General features: G+C 34.1%; 1 protein-coding gene across 2 annotated transcripts; it reads right to left on the reverse strand.

Moving 5' to 3' along the window:
* Positions 1 to 288: 288 nt before the first annotated feature.
* On the reverse strand, positions 289 to 25,503 carry LOC105334182 (uncharacterized). 2 transcript variants are annotated; one of them, XM_011437543.4, is made up of 13 exons: positions 25,331 to 25,503; positions 20,391 to 20,562; positions 17,371 to 17,480; positions 13,417 to 13,604; positions 10,224 to 10,389; positions 9,510 to 9,630; positions 9,001 to 9,139; positions 7,244 to 7,403; positions 6,576 to 6,714; positions 6,176 to 6,323; positions 5,040 to 5,694; positions 3,897 to 4,014; positions 289 to 3,512 (listed from the first exon to the last, which is right to left on the reverse strand). In XM_011437543.4, the coding sequence occupies exons 1-13, from the start codon at positions 25,451 to 25,453 to the stop codon at positions 3,301 to 3,303; spliced, it is 2,451 nt and encodes an 816-aa protein (XP_011435845.2). In that variant the 5' UTR covers positions 25,454 to 25,503; the 3' UTR covers positions 289 to 3,300. The 2 variants fall into 2 exon arrangements, with proteins under 2 accessions (XP_011435845.2, XP_011435844.2); XM_011437542.4 differs by lacking the exon at positions 17,371 to 17,480 and adding an exon at positions 17,555 to 17,664 and having other exon boundaries at positions 25,331 to 25,502.
* Positions 25,504 to 25,991: the final 488 nt, after the last annotated feature.

A 25,991-nucleotide genomic window follows, 5' to 3' on the forward strand; every position in this document is an offset into this window, starting at 1 on the left:
AATGTAGCATATAAACGTTACTCAATCGATAGGACACCAGTCCATTTTAAGTTGATCCCAAGTGTAAGCTGGTACCCACTGCAGCAGGGAGGACTTTATATAGAAGCTATATCTAAAGACTAAACAACAAGTGAGCAGGGCAGGGTTTGAACCTGCAACTTTGAGTTATAATGCCTTTGACCACTGAGCCATGCGCTCCACAATCCACTCGCACAACTTTCTTATCCACATGGCCATCCCTGGATGTTGCAGTGTTTACGTTTAACACAGAATTAAAAGATTAAAAGCTTGGATGTTTACAACTTTTATTTGTTCTACATGAGTATACACACAAATTATGGATCATGGCAATTTGTATCAACATCAAATGTCAGTTTCATTTTTTCTCTGGTCCAATGCCTAATTAATTAATTAGACAAACGATTCACATTCATAAAATGGTTGTCCCAGTTCATTAAAATAGTAATCACATGATAATTATTGGAGAACAATTCTGTGGTCTCAAATTACCTCAGTGGGATGATGAATGCGATACATATCTAATTCTGTAATAATGACGCATTAATGCATAGATACATGGAGGCTGTTAATTCCGTGATTAGTACATAATATGCATTTGTGTTCCAATTATAAATGGGTGTATCTTTTTATCAAAAGCTCAATGTATTTTTATGAAAATGCTTTCTAAATTAAAATTGATATAGTTTTTATATACACTTTGATAAAACAATATATATTACATTTAAAAAATCTGTCAATCTAGGAATAAATAAATCATTGATTAGCACTTTAATCAGCAGTCAATCTGATAGTGAATTTCAGCAAGTGAAATGAAATGCCAGGAACTTTGGAATTCTTGAAATTTTCTTATCTCTCTCCCCCCCCCCCCCCAAACCAAAAAAAAAAAAATTTTTTCAACAAAATAATACAGACTGTCATCAACAAGTTCAAGTACAATTCTTTTAAAAGTGCAAAAATCTTGCCATTTAAAATTTATAACTTTCTGGCCCCTTAAAGAACTTTAGAGGTGAATTCTTGTATTAAATTAAAGTCTTTGTACAAAATAAGCAAGTATTTATATGGCACACATCGTAATATACAAATATTAAAAACCTGTAGAAAATCTGTGTTAGTGTCATAAAAACTACCAGGTGAGCTTATAAATTCTCGCATTAATTGAGGTATTTGTCTTTACATCCATTTCACTAATTGGACCCCCCCCCCCCCATCAGAAATTGAAATGAAATATCAACACTTTATAGATTAGATATACATCTGTAATGCTGTAATGATCACTAATCTCACCCCCCCCCCAAAAAAAAAAAACAAAAAAAACCTCCCATTTAACTTAAACATGATTAGCAAGTACAAGAATGAAAAATAAAAATTAGAAACATTAAAAATTCAATGAAATAAACATTGAATCTAGAACAACACGAAAACATAGTTACGTGTACAAATTTAAATTATTGTAAAGATATGATTTAAGACATTTTACATATGATTACATAACATGCATGAATTGATATGGAAGATGCTGTTTGAAAGACAGCTATAGGTTGATAAAAATGTATATAAGAAGCGATTAGTGGAATTAAAAGCTTGGTCGTTAAAATGGTTACATGCATTCATATAAAACACCGGCTAGCTATTACCACTCTACATGTATATAATAACAAAATACTCATTTATGACATCACAGTTCAATAACATCACAAACACTCAGACATTCACTCACTATGTACATATGGCAATTGCAACATGACACATGTCAATCAAAGATGATTGACAGTTACAGCTAATGGAATGAAGGGAGAGAATCCTCACAATAGAGAGTGAAGAATGATCACAACAATCAAACACATGGAGAAATAGCCAATGGAATAATACGGTTGAGAATTGTAAGCCCTGCATGCCAGAGTGATGAAAAATCAAAGTACTGTAAACACCCTACAGTTGGTTGTGTATTCTATTTAGTGATTTTGGTGAAAAACAGTGTCCGCTTAATGAAGAATAACACACAATGTCCTATATATGTAGATAAACAGGCGCATTCAGAAACGTCCTAAATCAAATCCATGCTAACTTGCTGAAAAAGCTTTTTTGGAAAATATCATACCGTAGTCGTATTTTACCTAGCGTGTACAATATTTGGCGGAAATCATTTAATTTCTTTTTAACAAAATGTACTTAATTGAGCGGACGCCACTTTTTTGCCAAAAATGCTGGTAAGTAAAATACACAGCCCAAATATAACATGTCTACAGTATTTGGAGTATGACACAATGACCAATACATGTAAAAATTAGATGTATGACTAAAAATATAAATGAACAGAAAACGATGCCCTGGTACATAAAATTGTAAACAACAAACATGACCTAATTAAAAAATAATTGGTCATGTAACCTCAATCTTACGACAACATTTTTTGAGGGGAAAAAAAGGAATGTTTTCATTTACAAACTGTAATGGAATGATTCATATCACAGATCAGAAGTTGATTTGATTTTTAACAACAAAACAATCGCAGGACACAGAAACTGAGGAGGCACGTTGATGTGAGGTCAGATTTCAAAACTTTCATTCCTTACACACTATAATCATTGAAGTATTAAGGTACATTAAACCGTATAATTACTCTTTGTAAATATAAATTACTTTGTAATATCTCTTCTCTGTTTGCATATATTTCTTGACTAGTCAAAACTATTTAAATAAATGGATACAAAGGAATTTCAATTCCCAAATATTAACGTTGAATTGATAAACCATAAAAGAGTTAAGGACCTGTTTTCATATTATACATGTGTATACCAGTAGTCACTGAATATCCCTGTACTTTAAAATTTATTCCCTGGGTATCAAAAATAATCATTAACAACTGTTATAATGAAACAAAGAAAAAATCTGATCGTTAAAAAGTTTTTCACTTTGACTGTAAAGTCCTTAATTTTCAGTTAAAACTTACACTAGCACCGAACAGGTGTAAGGACACAACCACCTGCATTGTAAGTGTAAGACACACAATGGCTTTTATGGACTTAACATTTAAATGACACAAACTGAAACAAAAAAAACCCTCTCTCAATCAACAGGAATGTCACAGAACGTACAGAAGAGGACGTACGTTGGTTTGATCATAAAGTGATCAGAAGATATGCCATTATACATATATAATATGTTAATTGGAGAAAGAAAAAAATATATATACATATACATCTATACTATGTACAAATGAAAAATATGGGTATCAAAAAATTCTGAAGGCAACGGCACAGGGCAGGATCAACTCCCAAATCATCTCATGAACCTCAGCAACCATCGCGCAATAAAAATCGTCCCTAGCAGGAGCCACAGAGAGAAAGTCACAAGACGCGCGGATGACACGTCCCGAGTGAGGTCCTCGTTCACAAACAGGAGCTGGTCTATGATGTGGATTACCCCGTTTGTGGCCCCTTCATCCATGTGAATAACGTTAGACGATGCTCCACCGAAGTAAATCCTCACGTCTGAAATACATCAATTTAAAAAAATTACAATTAAAGCCGACTAAGAGATCTCAAGGTAGAATTGGTTTAGTTCATTCAAGACGATTGATCCAGATTCTAAATATGCAACACGTCAAGGCATTCATACCATGTGTATAGTTGGTACATGATCAAATTTTACACTGTTATTACCGACTGTTAATATAATAATCAACAACCCCCGGTGAAGTTTTCAATATTTCCATACATTAATTCCATGCATTATTTAGAACAACATTTCATTGTAACTTCCAATCAGAATGTCTGACACATATAGAGTTTGGCCTTACCTCCGACGTTGTTTAGAGCAACATTTCACTGTAACTACCAATCAGAATGTCTGACACATATAGAGTTTGGCCTTACCTCGGTCGTTGTTCTTGGTCAGGGTGACGAGTTCTCCGTTCATCATCTTCATCTGGTGGTTACCGTTACCTATCTTCTCAATGTAGAGGCGCCCGGGCAGGATGAGCCGCTTGAACAGCTGAAGAAACGAGGTAAAAGGATAATTAGTTATAAGATATAATTAGTTTTAAATTTAGTAAATAAGTCAACATGAGAAGAAGATATTAAGTAGACTAAAGTAATAGATGGATGAAATTGCAAAACAATTTTGGAGGAGTTAATTTACATCTTGTCCATGTGACAGGCAAAACAAAAATATTGTGTGAACGTACCGCATTAACATATTAGCGTGAACATACCACACTAGTACTGGTGTATAGTACATTTACACCCCCTCCTCCCCACCAAAGTTTTAAATTTACCATAATCCCTAACATGAGAATATCACTAGATTTCACTGCATACAATGCATTTTTTTAACTCCAGGAAATTAACCTGTTTACTGTGGTGCAATAAATCAAACTTCGTGAAATTTTAATGTGACACAAAGAACTAGCCATACTGCATGTACAGCAGAGAAGTTTTACTATGATCACAATGGTACCAAGTACAATACACGGTAAAACAGCAATAATGTAAAACAAGCACAGTCAACACTGAAATATAGGGTAACAGTGACTGACTGAAGCCATTCCGTCGAGACCTTCCAGTCAACACTCAGATGACTGAATACCCTGAGTCAGTCACCATTTAACAACCCTCCTCGGATATTGATTTTTCTCTAATTACTCAATAATTATCAACATTTTGGGAAATTTTTTTTAATCTTTATGAAAGTTAATATCATAGGAAATGTGACAGAAAGGGAGCAAGCAAAATGGTGACTGAAATGGCAAAGCTCTGCCATCCAGTCACTAATCTCGCCACGTTCTGTCCACTAAATAGACTCGGGTTTATCTTCTGAAGTCAAGCAACTATGGTAGTCCGGGCGGGGGACTCGCCCACTGAAACCTTGGTGTGTCTTCATAAGACAAACCTTCAGTCACCTTTCTATACCTTCCATTATATTCAGATGACTGAAGAGGCTGAGGTTTATCTTGTATAAAGACAACCATCCACTAAAACAGACGGACAACAAGCAACAACAGTGAATAATGGACTCACCCACTGGAACCTTGGCGTGTCCCTCATCACGCGGTAGCCATTGTTGGTTACAGAGAAGTAGTCGATGGCGCTGGAGTTAGGTACGAACACCGTGAAATCACAGGCCACAGCGGTCGTACCACAGAACCCGAGGTCGTAGGCTGAAGTACTCTGAGACCCCGTGTTCATCCCGTTCAGCATGTTACAAGGGTAGGCATTACAGGGACTGACGTTGGCGTTGGCAGGGTTGCTGCAGTAGCTGATGTAGGTCGAGGGGCACTGACTGGTCCCCCCGCCATTACACTGCATACACACCTGCTGGTTGGCGTACTGTTGTTGTTTGCAGTAATCTGGACAATTGGTATTGGTATTGGTATTACACTGCATACACTGCTGCGTATTTGCGTACTGTTGTTGCTGGCAGTAGCCGGGACAGGTGGTACCTCCCCCAGTGTTAGTGTTGGCACACAGTGCACTGTTGCAGGGGTAGGAGTTCTGGTACTGGGGCATGTAACAGTTGGAGCACTGGCTGGACTGGGACCCAGTGTTCTGAGTGACCGCTGAGCCGTAGTTCTGTGGGTATCCATAGATCTCAAAGCTGCACTTCTCGGCGGTGAATCGCCGGTCAGTCAGGTAGTTCTTGAGGCCCACTCGTCTCATGTAGTCGTAGGTCCTCCTACATACCAATATCAAACAAACAATATCATATCAATGATCTTTGTGTATTAACCAGGACCTGTTCTGGTTTCTATGTTTTTGCAAAAGTTCAAATAATTTGACAACTAAATCCTTACAAAAGTCACAATACAATTCCTTACATCTTTATTTTAATATATTTCCCATTTGAATTTTCAATCTTTTTTAACAATCATGTGACATGAAAACTCCCCCCCCCCCCCCCCTCCTCCTCTCCGAGGGATGTCATTCCAACTAGTTTGCCATGTAAAGGCTTTAAGTTGTTCATGATCTTTTTCTCAGAAATGTGAGACTAGGATATATATATATGGCCTATAAGAACTAATAATCAGCCATCAAGTGACCCATGTAGGGTGTTTGTGTAACAATTGATGACCTTTGTGTACTTACAGATGACCTTTGTGTACTTATAGTTGCCAGACATTAACCACAAATCAGCAGGATGACCTTTGTGTACTTACAGTAGCCAGACGTCACTACATATCAGCATGGGGAGGTCCAGGTAGGGGATTCCCAGCAGTGAGTCGATGATGTGGACCATTCCGTTCACCGTCTTGATGTCCGGACGAATCACTCGCGCCTTCACATTGCCGCCCTGCACCCAGGTCTCTAAACAAGGACGATAAATAATACATTTAAAACATTGTATCTAACCTCAATCCACACGAACAGCATCAAGTGAACAACTAGTGACAAACTGGCCTAACACCATTAGCCCACAGAGTCGTTTGTTCCACCATGTCTTTCAGTTATTAGTACAGTCTATACGAGAGTATCTACCAAACAACCTATAGGCAGTATTCTAGCATTGAGTTGCTGCGGTTACAGAGACGTACCGTTGCCGCGGTTACAGAGACGTACCGTTGCGTTCGTTGTAGATGGTCAGTCGTTCGTTACTGTACAGAGTCTGTCGGTACATCCGACTCTCGTATCCGCTCAGCCCCGGCAGTGACGAGATCGTGATCATGTTATTAGGCTGAAGAATGTGGAGACGAAGAACCTGCAACAAAGAAAAAACCAATCTATAGTCAGTGTGATATCTGAGAATATTAACTGTACATCTTAATGCTCATCACAATCTGTGCAAGAAGGAGCATATGCATATAGCCATGTGAAAGAGTTTTGTTCAAAGACTTATGGGATAATTATTGATAATCCTAATAACCAGGTATCTACATGTAAAACCTACTTAATACCATTACTACCATTGTTTGCTCAGAGGTGAAGTTTGTAAAAGAATTTTGCATGTGGATACAGCTGTACACCCACAAGGATGAAATCTCCACCACATCCACAAGGGTCTGGTTTTTGTTCTAGTACACTTTATCCACATGGATTATACACACCACATCCACCAGGGTTTGGCGTTTGTTCTAGTAAAGCTTTATCCACATGGATTATACATACCATATCCACCAGGGTTTGGCGTTTGTTCTAGTAAAGCTTTATCCACATGGATTATACATACCATATCCACCAGGGTTTGGCGTTTGTTCTAGTAAAGCTTTATCCACAAGGATTATACATACCATATCCACCAGGGTCTGGTTGGAGTTGAGGTTGGCCCAGCGGATGTTGGCCACTTTCTGGAAGGCTGAATCCAGCGGCACGAACACGGTCACGCCCGACGGCTGGACCAGGGAGTTCTTCACGGTCTCCGTCCCCAGGTTGATCATCTGCTCAAATTTCCTACAAAAAAAGAGCAATCCATTTTATTTACATAACAGTATAACAGCCCCCAGAATGATTTAATTATATAACTGTGTTACAGTCCAAGTTAATCAATGTATTAAACAAAGTTTGTCATTTGTTCAAATCTTTTAACTTGATCAAGTATAATTTCCATCAAAAAGAGCCAGGCTATTATATACTGTAAACGTACTATATTTAGCGTGTGTGATATTTGACGGAGTATGATTTTTCAACAAGATAACGTGGGTTTGATGTAGAGCATTTCTGAATGTACCTATTTATCTACTTACATATTTTACATTTGGCGATGTACTTGATTTACTAGCAGACGCTGTTTTACGCCAAAAACGTTAAATAAATACACAGCCAAATGTTTTTTTTAAAAAACAGCGCAATTAGTATTGCCACGTGACAAGAATTGATTATATGTCCAAATTAAAGATTTCTAAAAACTTTAAAAATAGACAACATTTTTTTAGACATTAGTTCAATTCTTCAGGCACCATTTTAATTATGGCGTATATTTTGTAATCAAATTAATACTCCATTTTAATTATGGCGTATATTTTGTAATCAAATTAATACTCCATTTTAATTATGGCATATATTTTGTAATCAAATTAATACTCCATTTTAATTATGGCATATATTTTGTAATCAAATTAATACTCCATTTTAATTATGGCATATATTTTGTAATCAAATTAATACTCCATTTTAATTATGGCATATATTTTGTAATCAAATTAATACTCCATTTTAATTATGGCATATATTTTGTAATCAAATTAATACTCCATTTTAATTATGGCATATATTTTGTAATCAAATTAATACTCCATTTTAATTATGGCATATATTTTGTAATCAAATTAATACACCATTTTAATTATGGCATATATTTTGTAATCAAATTAATACTCCATTTTAATTATGGCATATATTTTGTAATCAAATTAATACACCATTTTAATTATGGCATATATTTTGTAATCAAATTAATACTCCATTTTAATTATGGCATATATTTTGTAATCAAATTAATACTCCATTTTAATTATGGCATATATTTTGTAATCAAATTAATACTCCATTTTAATTATGGCATATATTTTGTAATCAAATTAATACTCCATTTTAATTATGGCATATATTTTGTAATCAAATTAATACACCATTTTAATTATGGCATATATTTTGTAATCAAATTAATACACCATTTTAATTATGGCATATATTTTGTAATCAAATTAATACACCATTTTAATTATGGCATATATTTTGTAATCAAATTAATACTCCATTTTAATTATGGCATATATTTTGTAATCAAATTAATACTCCATTTTAATTATGGCATATATTTTGTAATCAAATTAATACTCCATTTTAATTATGGCATATATTTTGTAATCAAATTAATACTCCATTTTAATTATGGCATATATTTTGTAATCAAATTAATACACCATTTTAATTATGGCATATATTTTGTAATCAAATTAATACTCCATTTTAATTATGGCATATATTTTGTAATCAAATTAATACTCCATTTTAACTTGTCAATGAGTGCATATCTCAAATAACGTACGTGGATTCCTGTTGGATCTGTTCGCGGATGTTGTTGTAGACGAATCCAAGGAGTTGATCCACAATGTGGACGACACCGTTCGACACAGTGATGTTTCCCTCAATAATGGCCGCACTCACTCCATCACTATTCACATACACTGAAAGCAAAGAAACCACGTAATAAATCCATCCAAAAAAGTTAATTACCATTATTGTTCATAAATAAGACACCAAAATTTAAGCGAAGTTCTCCTTTTAACATCAGACAAGGCTTATCAAATTAGAGATACAAATAAGGAAATGTCAAAGTTATTTAAGCATGGTAAGCTTTAAACCTCATAACATACCATTGGGCATAAGGTAAAAATTCAAAACTTTAGAGTGGTAAATAAAGCATGCTTGATTTAACACCAATGTGTATTGTTTGTCCATAGAAAATGCGTACTTAACCACCGGCGTAAATATCAACCACTTTTACAGTACCAGGTGGTTATTTTGATAAGCATTCACCACTTGTTTTAAGCTTACCATTGTACCCCGACGGTTTCCTGAAGGTGATGGGGAGTCCTTTAGCGTTGGTGGCGCCCTCGTTGTGGGAGATACAGTTTGTGAACACGGCTCGGTTTGGGATGTAGTGGGCCTGCAGGATCTGTCAAAGAAAAACAGTTAATATTGAACATCCCTAAATAAAGAAACGGAGAAACTTAAGGGAAAATAAACACCATATACTGTAGATCCCTTACACTGTGTACTCATTTAAAATCGTGGAGGCCAATTTCCTTGGATTGTTCGTTTTTTCAGCTTATTCGTGGGAATGTAATTTTGTGGATGTGTTGGTTTTCAGTTTTAGTATGAAAAGTTACCGGGTCCTCTTTTAAAACTTGTTTTCGTGGAGGACTTAAATTTGTGGGGGAGGGCTACCCACAAAAACCATGAACATTGAGCTACCACGAATCCTAATGATTCCACAGTATTAAGCGAGCAATTAATTTTGCAATTAAACTGTTTTGCATTAAATTGCGAGAATACAAAATTGCAAATGCCGAAATTTTATCACAGATTCATTTATTTTTAATCTGTCCAAAAAAAATAAACCAAGATTTTAAACTCTGTGAGATGTAAATCTAGCGATTTTACTTGGATTTTAATTCCTAACATTAAATTATGAATCTACAGCTCTGCAATCAATTTTAAAGTTTGGCTTATTAGTCACTTCATTTTGTTCTTGGTAATTAGCCCTACCCTTTGGAGCTCCATCGGGTCATTCCTCAGTCGATTAAGTTGAGTCATCGGAATTTTCTGCATGGCGTTGTCATTGGGAACAAAGAAGGTGGTGATTTTGTCGGGGGAGGACAAATCATTGATGTTCTCAAATGTGTGTAAGTAGCTCATGAGATCGGTGAATTGTCTGTAAAATTCAAAATTTACCATTTCAGTACAAATCCAATGTTACATGTTATACAGTAAATACACTGCATCACACTCATAGCAAAGAAAGACAGATTATGTAGCTCATTAGAAAATTTATGTGAATCATGCATAGAATTCAAAACCTACTATATAAATATATAGGCAGTCAATTTCTGTATACAGGGCTATTTTCGCCCCATGTTATTTTCATCCTTTTTCACTTGCAAAAAGTTTCACCTTGTCTAAGAATCGCCCCGACATAGTTGTATTAAGGAGTCTCAGAGATAAAATGAGAAATTTGAGTTCGCTCAGTCCTAAATTCGCCCACTGACAAAGAGAGCGAAAGGGGCGAAAATAAAACGGGGGCGAATATTCCCCTGTATACAGTATTAGTTATTTAAAATTTAAGTCAACACTCCAGAATTCTTGAAATCTTTTTTCTGTTGTCAGTCATTTGGACTGACTACCATCCGAAGTTTGTCAGTCCGGACAAAATTTTATCAGTCCAAAATATTTTAATAGAAAGATGAAAAACTATATTTGAATTTTATTACCAATTTATTTTGTTCTTAAATTACAAGCCTCCCAATTTCTCTAAATTTTTCCTGATATAATTCCTCTTAACTTTCACAATTTGGCTTCTCACGTTCACATTCTTATTTATCACTTCATTAATTTTAACTTCCTTCCCTCTCTCTCATCAACTTTCCTTTTTTATCTTTCTTCTCGTTCTCTTTTTCTTTCTGCACACATCATGCCACAGGGACTTAGTTGTCGGATAGTGGAGTTCTTATTATTTGCTCCAGAAAAGACATAAATGATTAAAATTAGTATTTTTGTGTGTATTTCTGTGTATTACAATGAAAACATTAACTTAAAACCCTGTTTCAATGTGTAAAAAGTGTATTTATATACATAAAAAACGTAAAAAAGACGACACTCGCCATTTTGGATTTATAGGGATCAGCCATCGGTTCACGCTATGTTTTAAACAAGTTCTCCAATTTCTCCAAGTGATTTCTGACTATATCTATGTTGGAAAATGATCGCAAGCTTTATTCCTATCGCATGACTATAAATCTGTTAGTTGCATTATAAACCCACCGTGTCAATATGTACTAAACACTCGCCAAACTTATCGAAAGCATTGGAAGTTTACATTTAAGTGACGTAAATTATATTCATTAGTACTGAAATGTTCCGAAAACGTATGATCAGTCTAGAGAGAGCCAAAAAATCTGCGACAAAATCCTCTTGATTTATCCTATGCATTCGGATCTCCTCAGTGATTACCCAGAATAGTTTGCATCAACTTCGTTGCTTTTGTACGAAATTTAGTCTTGTTTTCGGAAGTTCCCCTGTCAACTTTTACCGGTCATTTGGACTGACAGGCAACCTCAAGTAATCGGTCCTTGGTTATTTTAATCGGTCTTGCCGACAGGACCGAAAGATTTCAAGAACTCTGACACTCTGATATTTGTTAGATTTTCTCACCATCTGAATAGTTTGTTAATATACATGCACAGGTACAATGTATGTGTATGGACTATTTTGTATGGTACAATGTATGTGTATGGACTATTTTGTATGGTACAATGTATGTGTATGGACTATTTTGTATGGTACAATGTATGTGTATGGACTATTTTGTATGGTACAATGTATGTGTATGGACTATTTTGTATGGTACAATGTATGTGTATGGACTATTTTGTATGGTACAATGTATGTGTATGGACTATTTTGTATGGTACAATGTATGCGTATGGACTATTTTGTATGGTACAATGTATGCGTATGGACTATTTTGTATGGTACAATGTATGCGTATGGACTATTTTGTATGGTACAATGTATGCGTATGGACTATTTTGTATGGTACAATGTATGCGTATGGACTATTTTGTATGGTACAATGTATGCGTATGGACTATTATGTATGGTACAATGTATGCGTATGGACTATTTTGTATGGTACAATGTATGCGTATGGACTATTTTGTATGGTACAATGTATGCGTATGGACTATTTTGTATGGTACAATGTATGCGTATGGACTATTTTGTATGGTACAATGTATGCGTATGGACTATTTTGTATGGTACAATGTATGTGTATAGACTATTTTGTATGGTACAATGTATGTGTATGGACTATTTTGTATGGTACAATGTATGTGTATGGACTATTTTGTATGGTACAATGTATGTGTATGGACTATTTTGTATGGTACAATGTATGTGTATAGACTATTTTGTATGGTACAATGTATGTGTATGGACTATTTTGTATGGTACAATGTATGTGTATGGACTATTTTGTATGGTACAATGTATGTGTATGGACTATTTTGTATGGTACAATGTATGTGTATAGACTATTTTGTATGGTACAATGTATGTGTATAGACTATTTTGTATGGTACAATGTATGTGTATGGACTATTTTGTATGGTACAATGTATGTGTATGGACTATTTTGTATGTGTTATCTCTCATTTAGGAATTTCTCTCCAATAATTATAAACTTGTATGCCCTCCGAGCCCAAAATTGGAAATAACTAAATTATCTAAAATTTATCTATCAGTAATTATCTCTACAGACACCCCTGGTCATATTAGTTTAAATATCAAGTGTAAATTATCTATAAATCATCTAATCATCTACACAGACACCACAAGTCATTCATTCATTTTTTATTTTCTCTGTATAGAGATTTATTACAATAGATAAATTATATAAACTCAAAAGAATTTAACCATATTTACAATGGACGTGATACCAAGACTGTTACAGTAAGTCTAGGACGTCATGCAAGAGAGAGAGAGAGAGAAATAGCGACACATAAATAGATAGTATAAATTGATACTTGTCACATGTCAAAGAGATGTTTATATTTGCCACAAGATTGCACAAGAAGTCTGCTGTTGCATTTGTGGAAATTTTTTTCCTGGGAAACAGACAGAACAGTCTGTGTGTGGCCGCGTAAGAGGACAATAAAGAATTAAAATAATCAACACCTACGTGAATCTCTGTATGGAGTCTTCTGGCTCCTGGATCCATCCGTACGCCGTGCTCTGACTCGTCTTCCGCATCACTCCGTTCAACCCGTGCACGACCCCGTTAGTGGCGGAAATGTCCCGATTAGTTCCCTCCGAAATCTCTACTCCATTGACGTAGAACTTGACCGGCCCAAAAGATCCAGAGGAGGTCTTATGTGGGAGAAAATTTAATTAAAATTAATTAATTAAAAATTAATCTACTTTAAAGTGGGAAATGCAAATCAAATATGTATAAATTAACTAAAGGCTTTGTATTATAATAGTCCGCAATCTGAAGTTTTATCCATTAACTTAGTACATAGTTTCTTGCATTGAATAACAGTTGGTATACAATATAAATATTTATGAAGATTAAAATTAGAATTAAGATTTAAGATATGAGTTTCTGGAAAATAAAATAAAATATTAACAGTATTCCGGACACTAAACATAATATGAAATTCAATACAGTATCTCGCTCACTGTCAGGAGTCTCAAACAGACGTTCTTGAAGTTTATCAACATGAAGGAAACCGGACAGTAAACTCCCAACCCCTCCCCCCACCCCCCCATTTCCCTGACTGCCAGATATACATTTAATTCTATCTGTATCACTGTTTGGATAGATATTTGACGATATGGCCAACGCTTCACCTAGCTATTTATCTTAAAATTTTATATCTAATACAGAATCTGCATTCTGCCAGTTCTTAAAATATATGAGTAGTTGCCCTTTTCAACGATGTCATTTTGTTGTGTCCGTCAAAGAATAAGATGGCAGGGTCAAGATTTGCTCAAACCTCTGCAGAGGAAAGAGAGAAAACATTTTGATCAAATATCACCAAAACACTGGACGTGAACAAGGGTTCAACAAAGATTTCAAAGACTGTCTGACACATCTATCAAGACAAAATTAATCTGTTATCAATTTCAAAACTCAATTTGACAATAAGCTTTTTGAGGAGGTTGACTGGCCAAACTTGGATGAGATGCTGCATTGCATGGCCAATTTATGCATGAATTGGAGTAGATTATTGCTTCTCGTTTGATAGTCTTAGGAAAACAAAATCCAAAATATTTGTTATGGTAGGTGCACCTCGCCATCTATGAGATCGATCAACGCAATATATATTTCTGTAGTCGGTCAGTAACATTGAACCTAAATAGTATGACGGAAGACGCTGCACTTGTATAGTCTCATACTGATCAATGTCTCCAGGGTTGTATAGTCTCATACTCAATGTCTCCGGGGTTGTTTGACTACATGCAGCCCAATGGTTAGACAAAAGGACAGACAGACAGATTGACAGACAGACAAATATTGAACACAAAGACAAAATTATAACAAATGGCATTTCCTAATTTCATATAATTAAATTATATGGCAGTCAACATGCAGTTATAATGATGTACATACGTATCACCAATGTTATTTCTCCATTTTCACAATACTACAATTTAACATTAATTCATGTATGTTTGATTCGTTTTCACTTTCATCAATAGAATATTTAGGTAAAAAAGTCACATAAAACAACCAATTCAGCCTTAAATTTATAACAAATTTGCAAACAAAGAATTTAAGGCTGATATTGAATCATTATCTTTACAGAGAGCATTATAATTGTCAGCAGGCAAATTTTAAACTAAAATTTAACCATGCAGTATTTTTTTTTTCAAATTTAAATCAATGTAAAACTATATAAAAATTTATTAATATATACATGTATGCATATTATAATTCACATGCATATACATGAGTGATTAATTGGATTATAATTATTATTATTTGTAACCTTGTACATTAAATCTTCTTAAAAGGAATATAAATCTATCACTTTTTTTGCACAATTAAGTCAATTTTGGAGATTTTTGTTCTATTTGATGAAAATAATACCAAAAATATAATTATTTTTTGTGCTCTGTAAAAGTGATCCCAAAAATAGCAAATTAATCAGAAATTAATTACAAACTCACAGTACAAACAATTAACTCCTTCAACAACAACACTGAGTGTTAGCAGTACAAACAAACAACAAACAAAGGCTAGTGAACAAACAAATCAAACAAATATCACAACAAACAGATCATTTCCACAAACATTGAAATAACCTAACAACAATTATCTGACATTTCAGAGTTTCCGACGTTGGAGCTAGTCCAGTAAATGGTCAGGCTGGAGGCTCTGTGGAGTAATTTCCAGTATTGTCAATATGGTGTCCCAGCTAGGGGGAGACATTGACTTAATTAATTGTTTTGTATACAGTAACAATACTAGCCGCAGATCTGAAGCTATATGGAGAAATTTTGGGTTGACAAACCAATTTAAGTTTTGGCTACAGTCTCTTCCAATTACAAAAACTTTGTTAGTTTAGACTTATTACTGTAAATTCCTTATTTTACGCATGTTCTTAATTCCGAGATTTCGCTGTTTTGTATCAAACCACGAGAATATAAAATTGCGATCACCAATTTTTGGTTAAAATTTCCTATAATTCAAAACTGTCTTAAAAATAAAAGCGTGATTTTAATATTTGCGTGGATTGCCTCTCACGATTTTACGCGGAAATTAATTCCTTTTTTTAATTGAGAATCTACAGTGACCGATATATCGTTTCCCAAAACATTTTTTACAAATATCTGATTTTTTTTTTGACTAGGAGCTCACAGATCTACCGCTACAGTGTAAACCAGCTTTAATTCGCGACGACTTAATCTCATTGTTCCTCTACTTTAAAATAAACCTGTTTTCTGCGACTGAATTTCACAAACAAACCTTAATTATTTAATCTTGTGTTTTGACAAAAACCATACAATAAATACATGTTTTCTGCAACAGTTATGCGTGACAATGAATTTAAGCTCTAATTTGACAAACTTGCGAAAATGTTTGCCTGTGAATAAAAGTTGGTTTACGGTAATCAGGATAAGACAGGTTCTCTATAAGGTTAGCAGCTAACTACAGATGACAGAAAGATCTCAGCTAGTACGTATATTAATTAGTATCAACTATCTCCATTAGTGCATTAGTATCAACTATCTCCATTCGTACATTAGTATCAAAGGTCTTGGTACATTTCAAGCAATGCTGGCCACTAAACAAAGAGATATATTAATCTTTCTATTCATGTTGATGTGAACATTATAAAAACGGGGAACAATTTTAGAGGATGCAATGTTTAAATCAAATGTACGTTTCACATCTTTGGCAATTCAAAAATTCCCCCAGATTTTTAAAATTAGTTCAACTAAGTGAGATAAAGCTAGCTGCATATGTTTCAAGGAAGTAACTTTTCTTATTTTTATTTTACAGTGAATCAGAGTACAGCTGTTTTAAGACAGAAGTATTTAGGAATCTAAACATCAAACCAAGAGTGCTGGAAAAAATAACGTGGACAGAGTATATATATATGTAAAGAGATTGAATTAAATTAGTCCTTAAATTAAATAGGCTAATAGATTTTCATTACTAAAAGTAAAAGAAAACAACTTGTCTTTTAAGACAACCAAAGTTGCTAGATATATAACAAAATAGTTCCTATGGCCAGAAAAGGCCATCTATAAAAAATCATTTGCTTGAAAAGTACCCTTTATATATATATATGACGTAATAATTTTTTGTGGACATTTTTTGCATTAAGATACAAATTGTTTGCTGATTGATCAATTTTCTACCTGAATGAAATGGCTTCTGAATGAAATGATATTATGATTATTCAGCTTAAATAAAACAAAAACAAAAATCACTATCTTTCTGCTTGATGTTTTTCAGTGATAAAGCTAGCAGAGGTACACAAACAATTTTTCATAAATGGCCTAAGTGCTCGAAATGCATCAATTAATTGAATGCGCAAATAGTGTGTGTTGCATCAAAGAGCAGACAAAAAACTATGGAAATCACCACCCCATGCAGAAGTATACAACGCCCGGGACTTACTGTGAACGATCTGTATTTACGATTTATAAATAACTTGTCACCGTTGGAGTCCATGCTTCGCAATTGCAAATTGTCCCTCATTTCACCTGAAGTGAGGCGGGTTCCGTATACTGAAAAATTCAAATACGACACTCTGCCCACTAAACTGGTCCGAGTACAAGTAAAATATAAAACGTCCACTCACCGTGTCCAGCCGTTGGATGCGATTGAAAAAGAGGCGGTCACCGTTCGCATCGCTGCTTCGCACATATTGGTTGTCCAGGATCGCACTGGTTTGTAGACGATTTCCAGGGACTGAAAACCACACGAAAGATGAGGCGAAAATCTCCTGACATTAACCGTCCAATATTGAGCCTATAGTTCCTGATTATTTCATGCATTTTGAGCTGTTTATAAATATACAGTGGTTTCTACGCAGACATTTTTTTTTCAGTATTCCGTATACAGGTATAAAGCTATTATCTATCATTTAGCATACAGCGCACATAGTTAAATATTAAATAATCTACATGGACATTAAATGCTCTGTATATATCTTAACTGACATAATTTGTCTGAATAAAGAAAGGATATATATATATATATATATATATATATATATATATAAGGACAATGATATTGTCCTAATTCTAAGCTATATAGACAATGTCCCATATATACGTATAATAGCAGACATTTTCCAATATCTAATAGTATATGGACATTATCAAATACCCTATATCCGGTAATTTTTGCGATGATCTAATTTTCGCGACCCCTATTGAATCGCAAATATTGCAATACGCAGAAATTATATCCAGTATTATTTTCTATTAGAAACTTTTTATATCGCAAAAAAATGAGTGGCGCAAATGAAAATTGTTACAGATTTTCCGAATTTTCCCAAATTTTGTGACATGAAAAAAAAATGGATATATACGTTATATCATCTACAAAGACATTGTGAATTACTAATTTGCACAGAGTTTTTGGAATTTACTTTGCAGCAGCTATATGAATACTGTGGAATAATTAAATTTCGTGGGGTCCAATTTTCGTGGATGGCTTAAATTTTACAGGTTCGTGGGGGCGTTATTTCGTGTATTCTTTATAATATATCTACAAAAGGAAATATGACTTTATTACCCTAATTTATCAATTCGTGGAGGATGTTATTTCATGGACGAGAGGTACCCACGAATTCCACGAAAATTGAGCCACCACGAAATCTAATGATTCCACAGTATATGACATTCATGCTTGGATGTAACATAATCACACCAAAACAATGAAACTGAGCGGCACTCGCTCATTTATTGAATTATAATATCTGATGAAATTGAATTGAAATAAACATAAAATTTGATTCTCTGTAAGGCCACATGAAATTGATATTTAGGTTTTCATCCTGATTTGCAAAAAATATGGGGCGGGAGGGCGGATTTCATATATTATTTTTTAGAAACCACCTTCTTCACTGTTCAATATGTTCTAGACATAACAACTGTTCTATTCTTTTAAATTGTTAATGCTAATATGGGCACACAAACCCATTTGTAATCTTTTAATTCCATTTTATTTCAACTTATTAATAACTGTTAATGCATGAAGACATTAAATGTATCCTTATATGATAACAAACAGGCAGGCATTAAAATGTTTTGAATTTAAATTTAAAAATTTCAGTATACTGAACCCTCTTTCTTTTTAAAAAAATAAAATAAAATGCATCGAGGCGGGCTATTTTCATAGGGGCGAGTGGGGATGAGAATCTAAAAATTAATTTTATGTGGCCTAATGCACTATCCAATCTGGATTTCATATTTATTTTTAATCCAACAATTACGTACAGTAAGCTTCTGTTTTTCATGATTGTTGTCAATGTTTTGGATGATATTAAGTTTCAACAATTTCTGATTATTCATCAGAATTTCTAAGATGTAGTACTGTTTACTCGATTATATTGATACCACGTAAATAACAACATACTACATAACACATATAGCAAAGATTCCAGTTATATGACAATCGTCCACAATATTAAAGTTTTATTTCCAGTAAAACGTTTTTATGTTGTATATTTTGGCTTTCTAACATGCAATATCAAACTTATACATAAGCATATACTAACAGTTGAACTTTCATTGCTATCTTTAACATTGATATCTCGAATATAATGGATGTATCGAGGAAATATGTAAGTCCATACCACTTATTTTTAAATTATTTTACCCTCTATATCTCCAATACTCGGATATCTCAAAGTTTTTAAACAATGCATCTACTTCGAGATAACGAAGTTTGACTGTATACTGTAAACGTATTACATTTGGCTGTGTATTCTATTTAGCGTTTTTAGCGGAAAACTGGCTCTGCTAAAATCAAGAACATTGTCAAATTCAAAATACATAAGTATAGATAAATAGGCACATTCGGAAATGCACTAAATCATATCCTTGTTTGAAAAATCACATTCCCCCAAATATGTGATTTATATATATGTCTTGATTAAATTAATTTGAATAAATGAATAACAGTCTTGAATAAACTTTTCCATGAATTAAGCACTGCATGGAAACTTTTAAAATATTTGACTGCATCAGCCTCCAATTTGGATGGATAGAAATGTCACACGGGTTTTGATTGAATAAGCTGAGAAACAGTAATCATTCCAAGAGCTTGTTCTATTTGAAATTTTGTGTACTATTTTTCTATAAACCAAAAATGAAGTCCAAAATGAATCGAAGGCCTTGAATCCCAATGCAGTATTAATATCACGATGCATCGTTCCACCCCTAATGATATCACAACATGATGTCACAATGAGTATTATCAAGAAAAATCAGTACTCATGTAATATCAGCCTAATTTTGCACATCGATCTTATTTTAAATTTTTTCAAAATTCTGGTTTTAACAACCAAAACTTTTTTGTTCAAAATTTGCAACAGGTTACTCTTGATCATGATCTACGATTCATTACTACTTTAGCCTGAACTCACTCAAGAATGAATTTCAAAGTTATAATAATTAAATACGTACTGGTACAGAACTTGATGTAGTCCGCCAGTTCTTTCTCGGTGTAGGTGTCGATGACATTGCGTTCCTTGTACGGTAAATTGTTGTAGGCGGTGTCATTAAACGCAAACAACGTGAGTGAGGTCGGAGATTCATAGAGGCGGGTTAACTGGGCCCGGACCACCAACTGAGCAAACTGAAAGCGAAAGTAGAGAAATTAAAATATTGTTGTACGTGTTGAGACTTGAACAAGAATTAGCGATGATGCTGCGACTGCTAGTCATAAATACAGATACATGTACCACCGCAGTTCTCAATATTTTGCAAAGATAACTTTGAGAGAGAAAAATCTGTGTCTTGGGACAGTTACACCCTCACCACTGGGTCCACGGGACACTGATGACTGTGTGAATGACATTTTCACAAAAAGTTAATTACATCAGGTATAGTATTGGAATATTTAGGGATCAAGGTTTGAGGAAATCTGATTTGCATGATTATCAATATCATAACATTATAATTACAGCACATTTGATTATATTGTTCACATGAATCAGGGACCTTACTATAATGCTCTCTCTCTCCCTTCCTCTTTATCTGTCTAATTCTCTCTATCCCTCATACACATTTACAACAAATAAATGCGCGCACACCTCCACTCCCTGCATTCAATTCATGATCTCTCATTTGTACCTCAGAATCTTTCTAATCTTGTACATTATTTCTGATCATTTTGTATATTTAGAATATTTTTTCTCTAGGTCTCATTTATTTTAACACTCCTTTAACTCTTCTTCTCTCTTTCTGTTAATTGGAGATTTTTCCACTCTCATAATTTCTCCCAGTCTCTCCCCCCCCCCCCCAAAAAAAACCCTGGGTTTTGACATCATAAATAATGACGATAACAAGGGTTTTGATATTTGACTTAATATTTTAATTTTTAAAAAAAACATTCTTTCGAGAGAGTTATGAGTTACCCCCCCCCCTTCCTCCAATGATCACTTAAAGAAATGGTTTATATTAATATATTAAGGGAAGGGGTGTGATGGGGGGGGGGGGTTGATAGTTCATTCTTAACTTCCATGCAGAGAGAAAAAAATAAAAGATAATATCTTGAAAGTGGGTTAAAAAGCTTCATAAAAGCCTATGCATTTGGATTTTTTTTAATTTACATAAACATGTATGTTGACTCATGCATGGGCCAATATTGAACTTCCTTCTTTTAAAACAAGTACACTTCTGCCTAATTTGTATTTAAATGTTTTATAAAAGCCGTTGCATTCTTTATATACCGGTATATCTTTTTAAAAAATGTATGTTAGCTGAATAGCATGCATTTTGACTCAGGGGCCATTATGTCAACTTCCTTCTTTCAAAACACCAGTAAACTTCTGCGTAATATGTAAATATTAGGTATATATTGTAAAGAAAATTTAAAACTGTATCGATGCATGCATGCATATTGCATGACAGATTCACTATTTATAGTCTGATTATACACCTGAGAAATTTAAACACAGATGGCCATATTTGAGCTGGTACATATACACTAGACTATTCTCTCCCATCACTACTTATAATCACTATGCACTAACGGCTCCGTCATAAAGAGATCAAACCGGACAATCTCCCGTCTTTTATGGCCGGTTTATGCCCATTTTTATGGTCGTCTGATTCAATAATCGCAGTATTTCCCACACTCTATTACTTCGGACCCTGTGGTCGTACAATAACTATGGGGTACTTCTCATTGTACTTATGATTAAATTCAGATTTTTTAGTAGAAGCAATTCAACCAAATTTTAAAATAGACATATAATATCCAAGGTTCACCATTGAAATAGACAAGTGTGTAAAACATCTCTCATAAACGGAGCATGTGAATGTAAACAAAGTTAAATTAGCTTCGAAGGCTGCCGATTTAAAATAGTTAACTTTATCTGGACTACAGATAACAATCGAATTATCAGTCTACATAGTAATATCCATACACTAAATTTCAATGGCCTTTCAAACTTTGGCAATATTTTTTCTTACAAAAATAGTTTTCATTATCCTACCATATACCCACTGAAATAAATACATGACTGTATTATAACACATGATATTGGCTCAACAAGAGGGAGTCCACTTTTAATAACTCCTGTATATTTCATATTGTATGAGCAGAAATAAGCATCAACATGATCACTATTTGATACTCTGACTGTAACGTAATTAATTACTGTAATACATCAGCAGCCTTTCTCTCTTTTATCATGTACCATATTGTGTGACTGATTGTATCAACTCAATGTAACACCAGTACTGTTCAATGTATAAGAATCCATTTAACTGTATGTTTAATTATTAATTCAGTCCAATAAAAACACCTGTAATTAGTCTCTGATCTGTTCCTCTAGCTCCTCAGTCCTCACACACAGTTTGTGAGGAGACTATGAGGAGCAGGACACAAGTCTTAGACTTTTATGAGGAGAACCACATTAAGATACCTGTGAGAGGAGCAGATTTGAGACCTTCCGTTTGCAGTTAGCATTTAAGGTGGTATGGGACATCTGTCGATATTAATGTGGATTAAAGTACATTATAATTGAAATACTTTCACCACTTAAGAATTTTCAAATTTTACAATATTTATAACCAAAATTGGCTTTTAAAATATTTGGAGAGGTAAAAATTGTAATTAAAATCCACAGTGGGATTCGAACTCAAACCCACAGATCCATAGTAAACCCTCTAAACCATTGCGCTATGCTGATAGGTGACAAAATTGGGAAAGAAACTACCGTACGTATAAAACTATATGATTTATAATTTCACTTGGCTTTATTGTGCATTTCATTTAACAATACGGCTCAACATGGAGTGTCCCATATACCACCTTAATTTAAATGGACTGCAGATCAGAAGCCCTTGATTTACAAAGAAGTCAAAATAATTATATACTGTATAAGTCTATAAGATAGAATTAAATTCTGCTATTTATATATATATACATCCATTGATCAAGGCTTTATATTTTGTTCATAGCAATTGGTTCTTCTGCAGACTTAAAGTAAGAATATGAAAATTAAAAATTAATATTAATTAAAATTTTTATAATGGAATGAGTTGAAATAAATTCAATGAAATTAACTCTTAATGTACAGTAACTGATAAATCGATTAGTTATGCATTTTATAGTATTTTGTAATTGTTCTCCATTGGTCAGCCACTGTCCTATTCAGAGCATGAACAACATGTGACATGCACAGTGTCGAGACCAGTTACAAATTACGAGCTCAAATTTGCGACATATTTACGAGATGAAAAATGCCTCCTGGCCGTTCTTCTAAACAAAAAAACAAGTGTTTCCATTGGTCATCTGCTATGTGCCTATGACCTCAAGTTCAACAGAAACGCTGTGAGGGATTAGTTGAAATAAATCAGTAAAAGTTGATTGATGGCCTGTAATTAAACAATTAGCGCATGATTAATAGAAGAAAACTTGTTGATAGAATAGCTGCGGGTATACACGTATAATTAGAAACATGCGCATATGAATATGACACTGCAGGCTGATCCAAAAGTTTTACATAAAATGGGGTGGAGCAGTGGTACGTTTTGAACTCCTGATCCAAAGATTTTACATAAAATGGGGTGGAGCAGTGGTACGTTTTAACTCCTGATCCAAAGATTTTACATAAAATGGGGTGGAGCAGTATACGTTATACATTTGTGAAACTGCATGCTGATCCAAGGGTTTTACATAAAATGGGGTGGAGCAGGGGTTCATTTGAATTTTTTTTTTTGTTTATACCGGGGTAAGAGGTAAAAAATTAAAAACTCTGAATTATAATCAGGAAGCACAATATCATTTGAACTTTATTATATGTTTCTGACACACCTCTTAATTAATACATTTTATGAAAGGAGGAATTAAGCCATCTGAATTAAAGAAGAAAATTTGATTTAAAGTAAAAATTGTTGGGGGGGGGGGGGGGGGGGGGGGACTTTACACTTATCTTGTTGCATAGAACTAAGGATCAAGCTTATTAGTATTATAAGTAGGTGAGGAGACAAACACACTTATAACAAAAACAAAAAAATGTTTATTTCACAGCTTCGGAGTGAAGGATCGATCAGTTTATATGTCAAGTGTGTATACTTCATTTGTGAGGCTGGGTCACAATTATACCAATGTAAAGATGTTCATCCTTAGATAAAGGGTTAGATAGGTCAGTTATCACAGTAACGTCACATTGTGCCACTGTTTATTTCAGTCTGTACACTGTGTATTTAAGTGTTGATACTGCGTTTTAACTAGGATGCAGTGTGCAATGGCCCCTCCCCACACCGTTTCTAATTCAATCTTATAAAATTCTAAAAATTATTTAAATAATTGGCTTTTATTCACTTTAAAATCAGTGTATTCAAATAAACATCACCAATATATATACATGTATATATCTAGTACCGGTATTTCTTTGCTTAAATTAGCTCATGTTTCATTTCTTGCACAATCACATCATTTTGATATTGTTTATATAGGGTGTTTCAATCAATTGATATGCAATTGTCTTGTGTATTAATTGTTTTGATATATCTTATTTCTTATCAACAACCTGAATTATGGAAATATCTAGTGCTGATAAAACTGATAAGATATATGGCAATTTATAAACCTCGCAGTCCTATCTCTGAGAATGTCAATATCCTAGCTGCTATTTTTATCTTTATGAATCACAGGTGATATAAATGCATATTTGACCCTAAAAAGGAATAGAAATATGTAGTTATATATGGCATGAAACGTATCCTAGAAATTCTTTTAACGTGTTAGAGGCTAGACCCCCGTCGTTTAGGAAGCCTTATTCTGTACACAGACTTTCACTGGACGCTCTGCGCCATTTCCGCATTTTGAAAACAAAAATTTACACACCTTGACCTATTTACAGGTATGAGGTTGAAACAAAACACCTTACCTTAGAAAACCCCGTTGTCCGCTGCAGAATTTGTAAAACATTCCCCGATATTAGCTGTCCGTTCACATAATTAACCAGATAAATCGAAATGAGAAGTCGCAGGATCGCCCCACAACGCTCCATGACTGCAGATTTTTAAAATTGTTTACCTGATCCAGGGGGCGCTACTCGTCACGCAATTTCCGGGGAGGTGAAAACCTGTCTCAGGCTGACCGGATTTTTAACATAATTTATCGCGGTGATCGTTAAATTAAAACAAGACAAACAAAAAACATAAAACTAAACAAAACAAAAACAAACAAAACAAGAAAAAAAAAAACCAATCAACCAAACAAATAAAAAAAAAGAATAATGGTGAAAGTTAAATAGTTCATCCGCGATTTTCGATCAGGGAAAATGCATGTACTTTCTAATTAAAGTAAAACTAATTCAATTGTAAAACCCTCAAAACCCAGGAAGTTTTTTAAAACCAAGAAGTTTATTTAACACGAATGTTTATCAAAATGCATGGCCCAGTTGCGCACTGAAGTCAGTGATTGCAGTTTTTTGAATCTCAATTTTTAACAAGAGGCCCAGGGGCCACATCGCTCACCTGAGCAACAATTGCCTTAATTCTGATCAAATAAGCATTACAGTATCAAAATATCTTGACAACTAAGTA

This window comes from Magallana gigas, chromosome 1 (assembly GCF_963853765.1).
Source record: "Magallana gigas chromosome 1, xbMagGiga1.1, whole genome shotgun sequence".
In the NCBI taxonomy this organism is placed as follows: Eukaryota; Metazoa; Mollusca; class Bivalvia; order Ostreida; family Ostreidae; genus Magallana; species Magallana gigas.